Source organism: Culex quinquefasciatus, chromosome 1, assembly GCF_015732765.1.
Source record: "Culex quinquefasciatus strain JHB chromosome 1, VPISU_Cqui_1.0_pri_paternal, whole genome shotgun sequence".
NCBI classification, from domain to species: Eukaryota; Metazoa; Arthropoda; class Insecta; order Diptera; family Culicidae; genus Culex; species Culex quinquefasciatus.
Genome location: NC_051861.1, coordinates 75,261,258 through 75,278,566, shown reverse-complemented (window position 1 = coordinate 75,278,566; position 17,309 = coordinate 75,261,258). Strand labels below are relative to the sequence as shown.

The window sequence follows — 17,309 nt, the reverse complement described above, 5'->3', positions numbered from 1 at the left end:
CACCAGTTGTGTTGGTCCGAGCCGGGATTTGAACCCCGATCTACCGTTTACAAGGCGGAAGCGTTACCACTGGGCTACGTGCTAGGCTCGCACCCTGTAGGGGCCCAAAAAAGGCGCGGCAGACAGTTGGAGACTGACAGAGGTCAATAGATGTAGTAATTAGACAATTCTTTAGAATTGTATAATTAATAAACTATTTTGCCCGTGACCCGTGATTTTTTTGTGACGTAGTTCTGGTCTTCCACTATCCACATCCAGTCTCCGCCATTACAGCATACTGTCCACTGCCCTGATGCTCCCTACTCAACATTCGAGAACAAATGCTGACCCTGATAATTCAAAAGCCGTGGGACAAGATCATCTAGAAACTCCTTTTGAAGACTTCACTCATCTGGCCGAGCTGTTGCATTCCTGGTCCAGGAGAAGGGGTCCGAAGGCGTGGAAGTAGTCCAGACGGATGGCAACCGTTTCCGTAATTTTTGTATTCTCCGTCACATCCAGATGGACGAAAAACTCTTCCACGATGACGATGGTCGTCAGAATTATGGGCACCACGAAACCAACCTTTGGCTCGTTCCTTATTCAGCGTCTGGTCGCAGGTCCACCCAGAACAAAGTCTTCGGACAAATACAGCACGTAACCTATCGTGGCCTTCATGGCGTTCTTATTGGGAGCACAGAGTAACCCAGAGTGCTCAGTCCGAAAAAATGTCATTGAATTTTTTGGCTCCATAAGGTTTGCTGGTAGCAGGCGTGCGATGTACCTGCGACAAACCTGCGATGTACTACCAAGTTGAACCAAAAATCAAGAGGCAGTGCGAACTCTGTCTCAACTCTGTCTTACTCTATGTTAGAAGTGCTTCTTCCACGCCACTGCCCTGCCCAGGTTACAAAATTGAGCTTCTTATAAATCCGTCGCAACTGCCAAAACTGATCGAAAAAAACGACAGGAGAAAAAAAAACACGTCTGCCCACATGCCCGGCTTACTGCGATTCCAATTTTATGGTACCTGAGCTCAAAAAATCGTACACTGAGCAAAACCATAGACTAAATATATATAGATACGCCACTCCGCTGTTGGGGCTGGCGACACTACCGCCACGCCAAAATTACACCTGGTGGCAATTCACAGGTACTAACCTACCCTTTGGGAACGTTTGAAAGAGAAATCCTCCCCAGTTTTAGTTCAATGCTCAGCGGGTATATCCAAGCAACTCTCGACTAGCAACTGCTGTTTCCAAGAAATGTCAAAACAAAGACGTACCGTGCATTTTGCGTTCTCTTTTAGTTTAGCATCCTTCGCGAATGATTTATAAATTTGCTGGTTGCGCCGTTTTTGCCGCATCAAGCAGCTGGCCTAGTTCCATCGAAAGTTGGTGGTGCAGATTATGTCGGCGTTAGAATGTTCCGGTCAATAGAACGGATGTTTTGTGCTCTTCAAAAAGGAAGGTGAGAAAAAAAGTTAAAACAAACATAATCCTTCATCAGAAAGCTTGTTTAAATTTCTCAGCTTCGCCGGAAAACACGATGATGGTGAAAGCGGTGCGACTTTGAACCAGAAGCTATAGCTATATAATGAAGCAGAAGTCTGGATGGCAGTCGATGCTGTCATACTTCCGGACAAATTTAAGACTGCGACCGGAATCGTCCATCTTTTGCCTCTGATCTCGTAAAATTACGCATCTTGACATCATGCACCGAACCGATAGCAAAGCGGCCCGATGTTCCTGCACTGCTGAGAATAAGTTTTAAATTTTATTTTGCAATATAAAACTCTTGGGAATAAAACATCTTATTTTTTATGAATCTTGTTTTTTCACGGTACATATCTTGAACGGGGGAACAGGGCTGGTCTGTTACAGGCAGAGGGGGTGGTAACCGCTGAAGTGGCCTTTTCAACCATGCAATCGCCATTTTCGCTGTTAACTTCCGGTCGTTCATATCAAATTACAAGATTTAAACGATCCGAATCCCATCGATCGGCGCAACCAGTTGCTGCTCACCGACTATGGTTCTACATTTGCTGACGGTACTGCGTTTGTTTTCAAGCTGAAAAGATAAAAAAATAACAAAGTTGTTCAAATTAAAACTGAAATTGGTTCTGCTGTTGTTCTTACCATTTGTAGACCATCGGTTCTCGGCAGTTTCGAAATTTTCGCTTCTCGAAATCTCACAAACAGCAGCCACCACCACTGTGGTTATCATGGAAACAGTTTAACGAACTAACAAGCAAAAATAAAATAAGTGACACTTGTTGATGCCATGAAACTTTTGGTTGACAAGTTCAAGAGTGCTACGATTTTGTTTAGCAATTTAGTACCTGTAATTTGACTGTGGTGGCGCGCAGAGCGCTAAAGGGGTGTCGCCAACTGGGTATATGGAGCAATTTCCTAGTGGGACATCTACTTGATTAATAATCTATGGCAAAACTTACACAGCTCAACGAAGTGTTCTACACATGATCTGGCCCAGCTGTACAGAGCACTCAGATATCACTCGCAAAACACTTGAAATTTCGGTGATTGGCCATGAAATAATGTCAATAGCCAAACACTTGAATTTTAAATGGGGTTGAAAAATAAAAGTACGTACAAGCGATATACAAGTTCTCGCTTGCTGGTCGTGCACGCTAACACTGCGCCGGCTGGCCAGTTGAAGACAGGTGAGTTTTTGCGCTATTCGTCCTAGCCTAGCTTCTACACGCAGAAAAATAAGGCATATTTGAATCAACAAAACGTTTTGTTGATTTGAAAATCTAGCTAATCAAGATTTTTGTTGAATCAACGCTAAACGTCAAAGCAACTTTTTCAAAACAAAAAAAGATTTTTGTGGAATTGACAAATTCAAGGTTTGTTTGCCCGTGGGTGTCGCTCAACCTGCATTCCTGTCACACATGAGGTCTGCACAGCTGATTCCACGAAGATTTTTCCCGCCAGTAATGACAGGAAACGCTGACAAACGGAATATGTGCCAAAATCATAAGTGGTTTTTAACATATGAAGGGAAATCATCGTGAACTGGAACTGCCGGTCGTTAGCCCGGGTAAAGTGGAAACGTTGAGATGATTGTTGTCCTCTGCTCTCATCTCGCAAAAAGCCATACAGAGAACCACGTCCCAATCAACCGGCTCTGTGGCTTAATGGTTACGGCTTCTGTCTCCCAAGCAGATGGTTCAGGGATCAAATCCCGGTCGGTACCTTTGAAATTTGGAATCAGGAATTTGAATATGAATAAAAACGAAAATGAATCAGGTGGGATTCGAACTCACGCCTTTGGATTGGTGGTCTGGGACGCTAAGCAGTCGGCTATCAGAAGGTTTACACTCTAGCAGTGAATTGATCCGTAGTGTTGAAACATGTTATCTCTTCTTCTCATATTATTAAATACGCGCTGATCCCTGATTTGCCTGAGGGGATTGGAAGTCTAAATATAGATCGAGTTTCCTTCAGATGCTTGCTTCTATGTTTAGGCGGGGCCGAACAATGCCCAGTGACCTCGGAATTGGACCGCAAGGAGCTCTGTCATTCTGAAATGGGTCGTTGGAAGCAGCGCGAGGGCTATCACCACCTAATACCCGGGACTGAGATAAGCTGTATCAGCATTTGGCATGTACACAGTCTGATACAAATTATACTTTCCCATAATTTCGCTACCGGTTAGCGGGTATTGGATTGGACCACACACACACACACACACACATTGACAAATTCAAGGTTTGTTTCAACGCAAAATCGGCGTTGATTATATTCAACAAAATTTTTGTTGAATCAAACCTCGTACAGGCTGATTCTACAAAATATTTTTCTGCGTGTAGCCTTCGATGAAAGTCGCTCTAAAATCAATCTGTGAAACACATTAAATTCATGTGGACTTCACGTTGACTTTAAATAGTGCCTGTTTTGGATAGATCTTAAGATCATTTTCAAGTGTTTTGCTCTTCACTTTGAATAGTTAAAGGTAGTGGGACAAATTCATGAGCAAAACACTTGAAAAGCTTGAGCCACCCGAATGACAATAAATACCAAAAATTCAATCGCCCAAACACTTGCATTTGATAATGGTATGGAATGATGTTGAAACACAAACCAATTAAATCTATGATGTGGCTTTATTCAATCATTCAAGTGTTTGGGCACTTGAATAAAACGTGTGGCGTATTTTCAGTGTATGAAAAGCGGAATCACAGACAAACAGACGTGACTCTCCATACACATTATTTTTGAAATCCATCGTCCTTAATCAACCCCATCAGATCACGGCGACGCCAGCGCTGCCTGGTGAGCTGATGCCGAAGCGCAGCCCAAACATACCAATACAAATCCATTACTGTCATGTGTCATGTCAGTGTATGCGTGAGACAATCAAGCCTTAACGATTGTAAATATCAACAGCTGACCGACATAATTTTGTTATCATCAGTACCCGATGCAAAAAATAAAAATCAACGTCGAAGATGACGGTTAATCAGTTCCGTTTCCAATGGCAGAACCTCATGAGCCAAATCATGCGGCAGCACCAGCAACGACGCACTACAACCGCAACGATAGAGATCAAACCACTGGTCCTCCCCGTTGCTTCCAAGTTCTGTCGAAGATTCCTCCTCCCCCAGGAAACATCCGCGGGGAACGTGTCCACGGCGCAGTTAAGTTGCGCCAAACAATAAAAGCAAGGCAAAGGTTCCAAAAAATGCTGCCGTTAAATTTATCTCGAAACAGAACCACAGAAACTGAACTGTGGAAAAAAGATTGAGTGGCGCAACATCGCCAAAAGCACGGGTATGAATCTTCTAGCAATTTCAATATGGCGACTTGTATCAGAAGAAAGTGAGGCATTTTCGCTAGTTCTCACTGTTCTGTGTTCTGCGTGCACGTCCGCAAATATCGGCCACACACATACTAACACAAAGCGCCACCAAGAGGCAAAAAGTAGTCACGAATATTTTTGGCACTTTTGTTTAAAAATATGCGGTTTTGCAAAAACAAATAACAAAACCAACTTTTAAGTGTAGTTCGACTCTCAAACTTGTAATTCGTTGCTGATTTATTAGGATTTTTTTTAATTAACAGTTTTTTTGTAGCAACCCTTTTGGGCAGACATTTCTGTTGTCACCTTTTGGTTCCTTGGATCAGCCATGGATAATTTCACAGTGTAATAAACAGGGCAGCTACCACCACGCGGCGCCACCGTTTTGATTGAGAAAATGATACAGGTTTTTCGAAAGAGTTTCAATCCCGTGCCAAAAGGCCAAAAGGACTACCAGCAGCAGCAATCTGAGCAGCAGTCCACGAAGGATAAGCAGGTTGCTCCGAATGAGATGACTCCTCCGCAGTAGCGGGCACCGCAGCAGCAGCCTCGACATCGGCAGGCAGTTGAACAAGCCTACCGGGTTAAGATTGGGGCAAGAGGCTATGGCCAAGGCTGCCCCAACCTTTTCCTGCAAAGCCTGGATTGCGATTCACCGTTAGATTTCCTGAATTCCATAAATTTTTGTGTTCGCATTTGCTGATCGCACGTGCTCACGCTCAACTTAAAAACAAAAATACGCATCACACACACTGAGAAATGACGAGTGAGCTGTCACGACAGCAGCGCCATCAGCGCCGGGTGAGTGAATGCCGAAACAAAATTGCATTTGAAATAACCGTTTTTGAAGGACCATGGTCCGGCACTCGAGTGTCCCGTCTGTTTGTCTGTGGCGGAATATTGAAGTCAGAAAATCATGATTTTTGGCTTAGATTATTAATTACCTCGATGTCTCACTTCGGGATTTTTCCATACATCCAGTTGGCGACACCTCTTTAGCGCTCCGAGCGCCACCACAGTCAAGTTACAGGTACTAAATTGGTAAACAAGATCGTAGTACTCAGGGCACTTTCCTGCTTCAAAATGATTTTTTCTTTTGACAACAAAGCGTCATTATTGAGTTCGGAATTTCTTTCACAATTCTCGCTTCTCGTTACATTTCTGAGTGAAGAATTCGAAACTTGAACAGTGCCACAAAAAATATACGCGGTGATTCCCAGCAGACAGGGAGAAGGATTGGCCTAGACGTTCATGCCGCCGGACACTTGTTTCGCAGGGGTCGCCACAACGTTGACGAAGGTGTCGTTGAAGCTGACGTCCTTAACGTTTTTTTCTTGCGAGGAGCCATGCAGGTGTGAATTGCTAGCACGGCCTCCCGGGTGGTCGTTCAGAGCCTCGACGTGACCTGAAATTACAAGAATAACCCCGAGCCGTGGGAGGAGTAGAGGATCATACAGCGATACAGCATAAGGTCTACATCTCGATCAATGACTTTTCCAATGTTCAGAGCCATACTTCGAAGAACATTCAAGAAAAAATGAATTTTTCAAAGCAATGATCAAGGCGCAACACTATCAAAAACTTATGTGAACCTTTGCACGATCACAGCACGAATTGAATATTGTGAAAATGAAGGCGTACTTGTAAAACTGAAATATAAACAAACTCAGTAGGTATTTGTTGTAGCATTGTCTTTGTACTTAACAATTTATTTGATTTTCTTTTACATAAAATTGTCTTCCCAATGCACTACCACCTCTTGGCAACTCAGCGACAGTTGGCACAGTCATTCAAAGAGCAAGTTTTGGATGGCTTCGTGTGTCGCAGCGACACGTGCTGCTTGGCAACATCCGGCTTGTGCTTCAGATTGGCCTCGCGCTCTCGTTTCTCGAACTCAGTAGCAGAAGGCTCAACGGAGTCACTACGCGACGCCACGCTGGAGCGGAACATGCAGAGGCTAACCGCGAAGCGCAAGCAGACTCCAGCAACCAGCAGCGGCGAAAGTGGCCTAGCCTCCGCTCGAAAAGCTCCAAGTCTACCGGTCGAAGCGGACTCCCGTTAGCTCGCCGGACGACTTGGCACCATCGAAAAATTGGCCGAGGAAATGTTCGTTTCTGATTGACATTTTTTTAAGGTGCGTCTGGTCGAGGCAGTGGCAGCAACTAAATTTTTCCGACTGCGACTTCTTGAATGTGGTTTAACCTAAGGGCAGAACGATTTTTTTTTAATTTGAGGCATTTTTGATTAAACTTTGAATTTACTCACCTGCCATATTCAACATGTTTTAAGCCGAACGTTAGGTACCACCGGAATATTTTGAAACCGCTGCTGTTGGTGACCAGAGTGTACAAGACCCGACACAGACCTTTAACCAACGAACTTCCGGAGCAACGATTTGAGATGGTCTGTTTTACCAAATATGTACCGGCGACGGCAGAATTCCCGATACTCCGCACAGGCAGGATCGCCGGAAAGCTGGTGCGACCAACAAAAAATCGCGAAACGGCAAGATTCACGGATCCTCGGATTGTTTTGACTTGCTCGCGAGAAATTGTTATGTCAAAGTTTGAAAACAGAGGTTGTTATAGCCGCCAGTCATATATGATATCACAGAACGCTGAACTGAAACTGGCGGAAACAACTTTTCCCTTCGGAAATATCCAAAATTAGTACCTGTGAATTGCCACCAGGTGCAAATTTAGCGTGGCGGTAGCGTCACCAGCCCCAACAGGGGAGTGGCATATCTATAAATATATATTTAGTCTATGTTTTTGGTAAGGGTGTAGAAGAAAACTAAAGAATGCGCACAGCAACTTTCTTTCACTGAATTTCAGTAAAAATTTACTGAAATCTGCACTACTGAATCTTCAGCAAGTTTTTCAGTAAATAGTAAATTGCTGAAACTTCAGTTTCCAGAAACCAATCAGGATGACAGATGGTTAACTGGATTTTCAGTAAGTTTGAAAATGTCAAAATGACGTAAGAAAAGCTGAATTTTCAGCAATCGAAGATCTGTCAAATAAAACTGAATTTTCAGTAATTATAAGCTGTCAAAGTGAACTGAATTTTCAGTAAGTACGAATTGTCAAACAATACTGAATTTTCAGTAATTATTTACTGTCAAACTGAACTGTGTCTTCAGTTAATACGTATAGGCCTGGGTGAAACTGGAATCACTAAAATGGCCATAGCTCAGCGAAAACTCAACCAATTGACATACTTCTTTATCAGTTGAACTCGTTAGAATGTCTTTTTTTTTCAAAAATGACCCGCAGAACCCGGAAATGTTCCGGTGGCCGGAGATATTCCGGTGGGTCTCTGGGACAAAGTGGGTCAAAAATTGCCATTTTTGGGTTCCGCATAATTTTGTTACAGAAAAATAAAAAACGATATTTGTTCTACCCGCAGACAGTGCTGACCGTGGATATTGAACCACCGGGGATTTTCCGGATTGAACGGGCAGGTTTCCTACCCCGGGGACGCGGATAAAATCTCAACTTACAACGGCACGCTTCGAGAACAAACTAAAATGGCGACCAAATAGACTGGCAGAGCAAATGTCAGAAACATAAATAGACTGGCAGCAATGTTACTGATTTTCAGTAAATTTGATACGGTTTACTGATTTTCAGTAATTCCAAAAGACTAATGCTGAATTTCAGTAAAAATAGGATTACTGAAAATTTTCAGTAAACTTATTTACTGAAAACGAACATCAGAATTTGGTGTGCGTGTAGCGTGCAGAAAAAAAGGCTTCTTTTCGCTTCTGAGTGTAGTGTTGCCAGCGTTCATTTCAGTTCCCTTTTTGCTCCAGCTTTGGTTGGCTGTCTCTCGGTCGCAAAATTTCCAAAGCTCCGTCGGGATTATCTTCGGTGCGGTGGTCATTGGTCAACTTTTATTTCGTAAATTAGCGTCGATTCGTGTCCCATCCGAGGTTGAAAACGTCACTAAGTGTGGGCATCGGGTTTCCGGTCGAGCCCGTGATGGATTTGCGCTGAAAAAGTAAACTTTCTTTCGATTTTGCGTATAAAATTTGTAGTGTGCGACAAACAACGCTTCCGAAGCGGCTGGCGGCGGTGGCTGCGGAACGCGCGAGTAAGAAGAACCTTCTGTCTGTGTGTGAGAGTGCGTGTTAGTCCCGTTTCTTTTTCCTACTCAGTCCCTTCTGTCGGCGGTGGCGAGCCGGATTTGGGTTCAACGACGACGTTTAATCCGATCTCTGCTCTTTTTCTTCATTTGAATGCATCAGCGGGACGGTTCCGGTATGTCGGTGTCGTCGATGCTAACGCGCATCAAACACTATCTGGAAGGTCGGAAGCGTAAAAGGTAAGAAGATCTCAGAGAACTATTCTCGGAACTACCCTCGGTCCACTTTCTACAACAACCTAGCCTTCTATGCTAGTCGCTTCGCAAGCATAGGTACATACCTTTTTTTGCAAAGTGCCGGTGCGGCAACTGAAAACCCGAAAATTTCCCTTTTAATTTTTTGGTCTCTTTTGCCTTTTTTTGACAGCAGCAACGACGATCCGTCAGACGCACCACTAACAACTTTCCCCAAATATCGTCGAGTCGCGGAAGAGCAGCAGCAGCAGGTTCCCAGGTTTATTTCGACCCCGTTGAGTAATGGTGAGTAAGAGACAGGGATAATCTGGATTTTGAAGGAACCGGTTTAAATACAAAAGTAAAAAAAAAAACATTAGTGAAGAAGTGCCGTATTATTTAGGGTCAATGTTGATGTACAAAAATGCAAGTCAGAAGGTAATTATTACATATTATGTTTACCTATTTGAGTAAACTATCATGAGACATACAAAGCTGGAAAAGATTAAGATTTATGTTTTTATAATATAATGTTTTTTCAAATCAGTTATTAAATCTAAATTTCTATCTAAATAAATCTACACTAGCCTTCAATCTAAAAAAATAAAAAAAAATGACCTTCAAATCGCCAACTTTCGATTTTCTTTATCGGTGGTTCTCTAAAACACTACAAAATTATTGCAATCATTTGAAAAGGTTATTGGATTTTGTTAAGTATATGTTTTCAGGACATTAAAATATACATTTTCATTTATTAACAAAACAAATTTGAAGACAATTGGTTGTATCTTTGCCGAGATATAGCAATTTGAAGTTATTAGTTTCAAAAAACGGGTGCCACGATATCTCAACATTGCTTCGACCAAATCGGCTCAAAATTTTGGTGATGACTCGTTAAACCGGTCCCGTGTGCATGACGTAGGCCGATTTTCAAAAAGTTTATTTAAAAAAAAGATAACAATATTTTTCTGTTTTTCATATAAAAAATCGTCAGTTTTCAATTTTTGTATTTTTTGAAAATTCAAAATTACAAAATCGGGCTTCGTCATGCACACGGGATATGTCTTGAGAGTCTTCACCCAAAATTTCAGCCAATTTGGTCCGTCTCATATTGAGATATCGTGGCACCGTAAATCAACTTGGTGTTCAGAGAAAAACGCTCCGAAAGTTAGACAGTTGGCTTTGCGCATGGCAAAATTCTGAGCTTAAATCGTTTCTAACTCAGTCAAATCATGAAATATCTTAACGAAACTTTCAGGAGTCATTGAAAATCATCTTTTAAGTGGATTTAATACATTTTCTGTAATATGAAATTTTGTTATTTTCTACATGTATGTAACCCCTTAACTGAGTTAGACACGATTTAAGCTCAGAATTTTGCCATGCGCAAAGCCAACTGTCTAACTTTCTGAGCGTTTTTTCTCTGAACACCAAGTTGATTTACGGGTGCCACGATATCTCGAGATGGGATGGACCAAATTGGCTGAAACTTTGGGCGAAGACTCCCAAGACATGTCCCGTGTGCATGACGAAGCCCGATTTTGAAATTTTGAATTTTAGTAGATCGTAATCCAGTTTGACAAGGATAGGCTTATGGTGAGGGTCAGCTTTTAAAAGAGGACATGATGGATCGACACTCCAGTATGGCCTGGGTTCAATCCCAGACGGACCCGGTGGCATTTTTCGAGACGAGATTTGTCTGATCACGCCTTCTATCGGATGGGGAAGTAAAACGTCGGTCCATTTGCGTAAAAGAGGCTATGGGTGACTCACCACTCCTAACCTTCGGACGCCTAGAAATGAGCAGAAACTTGCAACAGAGCCCACAAAAGACCGTTAAAGTGGATTGCTTTGCTTTGCTATGATGGATCGAAAAGTTCGGCAGCAGTGGTGTCGCTCACAAATGCCGAGTCAAGTAGATTTCCATGTGTACTAGCCAAATTGTTGATTTGAAGAAACCCACTCGAAGTCCTACGTCAAAATTGAATCAAATTGTTCTCTCAACAGCATTGCCTTGCCGTTTCCTATTGGGGAATTCCTACTCGAAACTAGGTGTCCGTAGGCTTGAAACGGTGAGGCAATCAAAACCTCTTTTTACATCTGAGCTCCCATCACCCCCGGAATTCGAACTGACGACCTTTGGATTGTGAGTCCAACTGCCGATCAGCGACTCTATCGAAGCAAGTTTTTTACCTAGGAGACGACTCCTACATCTTGACCGAGTTACAACCGGGATCAACATTTACTTAACCATTCGACGAAAGGCGTGATTAGCGAGAACCCATGCCACACCACCGACCACCGATAAAAACAGATTTACGGAATATGTGAATGGATGGGTGATAAAATAAGCCTTGTTCCGTCTTCAGTAACTTTCATTAGCTTACGTGAGAAAATTTTCGGCATTAATGTGTAACAAAAACGATTATTGGTGCTTGTTCTGGTGGGCGCCAAATACACGCAGAAAAATAATGCATATTTGAATCAACAAAACATTTTGTTGATTTGAAAATCAAGATTTTGTTGAATCAACGCTAAACGTCAAAGCAACTTTTTCAAAACATCAAAAGATTTTTGTGGAATTGAGCAAATCAAGGTTTGTTTCAACGAAAAATCAGCGTTGATTATATTCAACAAATTTTTTATTGAAACAAACCTCGTACAGGCTGATTATACAAAACATTTTTCTGCGTGTATGAGCTTGATTGGACGTAAGAGAAGCTGGCATCAACTTTCGAATTTTAGATGGAATTTAATCGGTAGAAATATTTTTTTTTTTCTAAATTTAAACGTTCTTGGCGAAAATAAAATGATCAAAACATTTCAAAATCAAATCTTCAGAAATTCAAAAATTCGAAACATTTTTTTTTTATTTTAATAGTTTTTTTAACAAAAAATATCAAAATACACAATAATTTTAACAAAGAACTTTGTCCTAAGGTTTCTATACGGGGTGTCAATCCAAAATTTTCGCGAAGCGAAAACGTTACGTGACGAATTCCCCTCTCGGCAAATTTCCCCTCTTTTTGGTGCACGCTGGTTGGTTGAACAAACGTTTCCCAATCAGTCAATCGAGAGACATGAGATTGATGTATCTAAAATCACCCCCACTCCACCTCATAATTTTCGGATCGTCGACGAGGCAACAAAACGCGGCTCGGTCGGTCCCGAAAATTCATTATATTGCTGGACGTCGACGAGAACACATCAGAAGCAGATGGCCTGGTGGCCCGGTAGCAGACGGCCTGGAGGTCCGGGTGCAGATGGCTTGGAGGTAAGGACCAGCTAAGACATGCCAGTCGCGGGAGTCGATCATTGGAACTGGCCAACACCTAGACTGGAGTGGCCGGAGGCCCCGCGGATGTTCCGATGGGAGGACATTTGCTGGAACGTTAGAGTTGGGGCAATATGGGTATCAAACTTTATGGTTTTTGATACTGGACATGGAATTTGACATTTCAGCAGTAGTGGCCACAATCTGGAGTTGCCGGAGGCCCCGCGGATGTTCCGATGGGGGAACATTTGCCGAACCGTAAGAGTTGGGGCAATTTGGGTATCAAACTGTATGGATTTTGATACTGAACATGAAATTTGACATTTCGGCAGTAGTGGCCACAATCTGGAGTGGCCGGAGGCCCCGCGGATGTTCCGATGGGGGGGACATTTGCCGAACCGTAAGAGTTGGGGCAATATGGGTATCAAACTTTATGGATTTTGATACTGAACATGAAATTTGACATTTCAGCAGTAGTGACCGGAGGCCCCGCGGATGTTCCGATGGGGGGGACATTTGCCAGACCGTAAGAGTTGGGGCAATATGGGTATCAAACATTATGGTTTTTGATACTGGATATGAAATTTTACATTTCGGCAGTAATGGCCACAATCCGGAGTGGCCGGAGGCCCCAGGGATGTTCCGATGGGGGGACATTTACAGAACCGTAAGAGTTGGGGCAATATGGGTATCAAACTTTATGATTTTTGCTACTGGACATAAAAAGTTGCATTTGGCCACTATCTAAAGTTAAGCAGTTAAAATATATTGCTTATTAGGCAGGAAGTAATAAATAGATTACTGCGATGCACATTTTATTTGTGCCAATGCGAAAATCTGTTTCTGGAAATTTAGAATAACTATCTCGAAATCTCGTGACAGTGCGTGGCCGAATGGTTACGCTGTCCGCTTTGTAAGCGGATGATTCTGGGTTCGATTCCCATCTGCTGCAACCTTCCATCGGATGAGGAAGTAAAAATGTCGGTCCCAGCCTTGGTTGCTAGGCCGTTAAGTCATTCCAGGTGTAGGAGTCGTCTCCATGCCATAAGAACAAACAACACACCAAACCAAGCCTACTCCAGTGGAATCGCTGGCGGCGGTTGGACTCGGAATTCAAGGTCGTCAGTTCAAACACTGAGGTGGAAGGTTCTTAGGAGTAGAAAGAGGTTTGGGGCTCTCCCCATTCAAGCCTTCGGACTCCTAGGTTCGAGCCGAAACTTGCAATAGAAACCACAAAAGACCCGGAGGTCGTTAATGTGGATGGTTTGATTTTGATCTCGTAATCAATTAGAGCCCTGTAAAGGGCAGATTTAATGTCTGCTGTTCAAATTTCCTTTACTGCCGCCGATTGCTTGCAACAGCCTTGCAAAAACATTCCCGCAACTTAGTAACTTTCGAGTGGTGAAGGAAAGTCAATTGATTTCACTTCGATTTCTATTTCAGCAATTTCCGTCCCCTTAGTTCTATAGGACGGTAATTATAAGGGGGAAATTTGGACCGGACATTCTAATCGAAAATTTCTACAATCATCTTGCAAAGTTCTTTGTCATACTGGTCATGTGTAACATAACCACCTGCACCTTTTTTCCACACGATTATATCAGAACTGGCTGTACCGATTTTGGCCGAATTTCGCCTTATTCTGTTCGTTTTGGGGTCCCCTAAGACCCTATTAAATTTTATTCTGTTTAGTGAAGTACTTTTAAAGTTATGTCAAGAAAAAGTATTTTTGTAGCTACAAAAAAGGGTGATGTTTGCATAACCTCAAAGGCCGGGTCTTTTTGCTTTTTTGGCTTTTTGACCACGCGGGGGATTGGCAGCCACAACCCCCTTCCATGCGTATCGCCCGGTTGCCACATCGCTTAAGCAGTGTATACGTCTCTTCTGGAAAAAAGGTGCAGGTGGTTATGTTCTACATGACCAATATGACAAAGAACTTTGTACAAAACTCTAAAAAGTAAATCCATTTTTATTTATATTTTTAAATTCTTCGCCAATTTATTTAATCTTTAATAATTAATTCTAATTTAATGTTTTCAATAATTGGCACCTCTGTGGAAATAAGTTGCCAAAAAACAAAAATATTGCCAAAACAAGCATGTTTCGGAAAACTCCGGGTGTGGCCAATCCTGTCAAAATGGTCATTTTCATTACCAGTTTAAAAAACCATGACTGAGCCACGTAGCCCAGTGGTAACGCTTCCGCCTCGTAAGCGGTAGATCGGGGTTCAAATCCCGGCTCGGACCAACACAACTGGTGATCTTTTCCCTTCTGGAATCGATTGCTTAGTAAAGGGAAGGTAGTGTATCGTCACAAACTGGACCTTATCACGACACCTTAGGGAAGCGACCTATGGAATGTTAACATTAACCTTAACATGTTAACATTAAGTTGAGAATGAAACTGCCACTGAATCCGCTTTGTAAATGCCGGCCCCGATACTCTTCAAGGGTGTTCCCCTCAGGAACTGGGAAAGATTTACTTACTTTACTTTAAAAAACCATGCATTTTGATACCCATATTGCCCCAATTTGTAAGGTTCCATAAATGTCCTCCCGGGAGAATCTTCCCTCAGAGCAATGGCCACTAAGGGTGTGGTAAATCCTGTCAAAATGGCCATTTCCATTACCAGTTTAAAAAACCATGCATTTTGATACCCATATTGCCACAATTTGTATGGTCCCGTAAAAGTCCTCCCGGGAGAACCTTCCCTCAGGGCCATGGCCACTCCGGGTGTGGCCAATCCTTTAAAAATGGCCATTTTCATTACTAGTTTAAAAAACCATGCATTTTGTACCCATATTGCCTCAATTTGTATGGTTCCGTAAATGTCCTCCTGGGAGAACCTTCCCTCAGGACAATGGCCACTCCGGGTGTGGTCAATCCTGTCAAAATGGCCATTTTCATTACCAGTTTAAAAAACCATGAATTTTGATACCCATATTGGACAAATCTGTATGATTCCGTAAATTTTCTCCCGGGAGAACCTTCCCTCAGGGCACTGGCCACTCAGGGTGTGGCCAATCCTGTCAAAATAGCCATTTTCATTACCAGTATCAAAAACCATGAATTTTGATACCCATATTGCCCCAATTTGTATGGTTCCGTAAATGTCCTCCCGGGAGAACCTTCCCTCAGGGCCATGGCCACTCCGGGTGTGGCCGATCCTACCAAAATGTCCATTTTCATTACCAATATCAAAAACCATGAATTTTGACACCCATATTGCCCCAATTTGTATGGTCCCGTAAATGTCCTCCCGGGAGAACCTTCCTTCAGGGACATGGCCACTCCGGGTGTGGCCAATATCCTAAAAGTTTAGTCCCAACACCATTGCCCCAAATCATTCTGGTTTTCGGGTGACCGTTCTATCTTCATTAGAACAGAATTCCTCCCAAGTCGGTGCACAACCTGTGTCTATCAATGTGTGGATGTGTGTGTTTGAGCAATAAAATTAACACCGTGGATCCGTCTTTGACGAAACCTCGGTTGGCACTGAAATTGGTCAGAGGCTATCTATTAGCTTATATAGTTCGCATGAAATGCGGCAACATGGCGCAAATTTTGCCTCGTCTCCTGCTTTCTTGGAACAGTCACGAGAGAATGTTGCGCCACTGTTGCCACATTTCATGCAAACTATATAGGTTAACAGATAGCCTCTGACCAATTTCAGTGCCTATCGAGGTTTCGTCAAAGACAGATCCACGGTGGTAATTTTTCTGCTCAAACACATACATCCACACAATGATAGACACAGGTTGTGCACCAACTTGGCAGGAATTCTGTTCTAATGAAGATTGTTAAAACGGTCACCCGAAAACCAGAATGATTTGGGGCAATGGAGTTGGGACCAAATTGGTAGGATATTGGCCACATCCGGAGTGGCCATGGCCCTGGGAAGGTTCTACCGGGGACATTTATCGAACCATACAAATTGGGGCAATATGGGTATCAAAATTCATGGTTTTGATACTGGTAATGAAAATGGCCATTTTGACAGGATTGGCCACACCCAGAGAGGCCATTGCCCTGGGGGAAGGTTCTGAAGTAGTTCCAATCACTTCAGGTGTGGCCAATCCTGTCAAAATGGCCATTTTCATTACCAGTATCAAAAACCATGAATTTTGATACCCATATTGCCCAAATCTGTATGGTTCCGTAAATTTCCTCCCGGGAGAACCTTCCATCAGGGCAATGGCCACTCCGGGTGTGGCCAATCCTGTCAAAATGGCCATTTTCATTACCAGTACCAAAAACCATGAATTTTGATACCCATATTGCCCAAATCTGTATGGTTCCGTAAATGTCCTTCCGGGAGAACCTTCCCTCAGGGCAATGGCCACTCCGGGTGTGTCCAATCCTGTCAAAATGGCCATTTTCATTACCAGTACCAAAAACCATGAATATTGATACCCATATTGCCCAAATCTGTATGGTTCCGTAAATGTCCTCCCGGGAGAACCTTCCCTCAGGGCCATGGCCACTCCGGGTGTGTCCAATCCTGTCAAAATGGCCATTTTCATTACCAGTACCAAAAACCATGAATTTTGATACCCATATTGCCCAAATCTGTATGGTTCCGTAAATGTCCTCCCGGGAGAACCTTCCCTCAGGGCAATGGCCACTCCGGGTGTGGCCAATCCTGTCAAAATGGCAATTTTCATTACCAGTCTCAAAAACCATGAATTTTGATACCCATATTGCCCAAATCTGTATGGTTCCGTAAATGTCCTCCCGGGAGAACCTTCCCTCAGGGCAATGGCCACTCCGGGTGTGGTCAATCCTGTCAAAATGGCCATTTTCATTACCAGTACCAAAAACCATGAATTTTGATACCCATATTGCCCAAATCTGTATGGTTCCGTAAATGTCCTCTCGGGAGAACCTTCCCTCAGGGCAATGGCCACTCCGG

At 43.0% G+C, this 17,309-nt stretch overlaps 1 protein-coding gene across 4 annotated transcripts in view; it reads left to right on the top strand.

The window, feature by feature from the left end:
* The first annotated feature begins 8,621 nt into the window (after window positions 1-8,621).
* The window catches only part of LOC6045345 (sentrin-specific protease 1), a 33,397-nt gene continuing 24,709 nt past the window's right edge, over window positions 8,622-17,309 (top strand). The window contains exons 1-3 of one of the 4 annotated variants that reach the window (XM_038260102.1): window positions 8,622-8,898; window positions 9,053-9,129; window positions 9,320-9,429. In XM_038260102.1, coding sequence (XP_038116030.1) covers window positions 9,068-9,129; window positions 9,320-9,429 — 172 coding nt within the window. In that variant the 5' untranslated portion in view covers window positions 8,622-8,898; window positions 9,053-9,067. Of the gene's footprint in view, window positions 8,899-8,962; window positions 9,130-9,316; window positions 9,430-17,309 lie in introns of all 4 variants that reach the window. The other 3 variants (XM_038260097.1, XM_038260089.1, XM_001862698.2) reach the window with 3 other exon arrangements.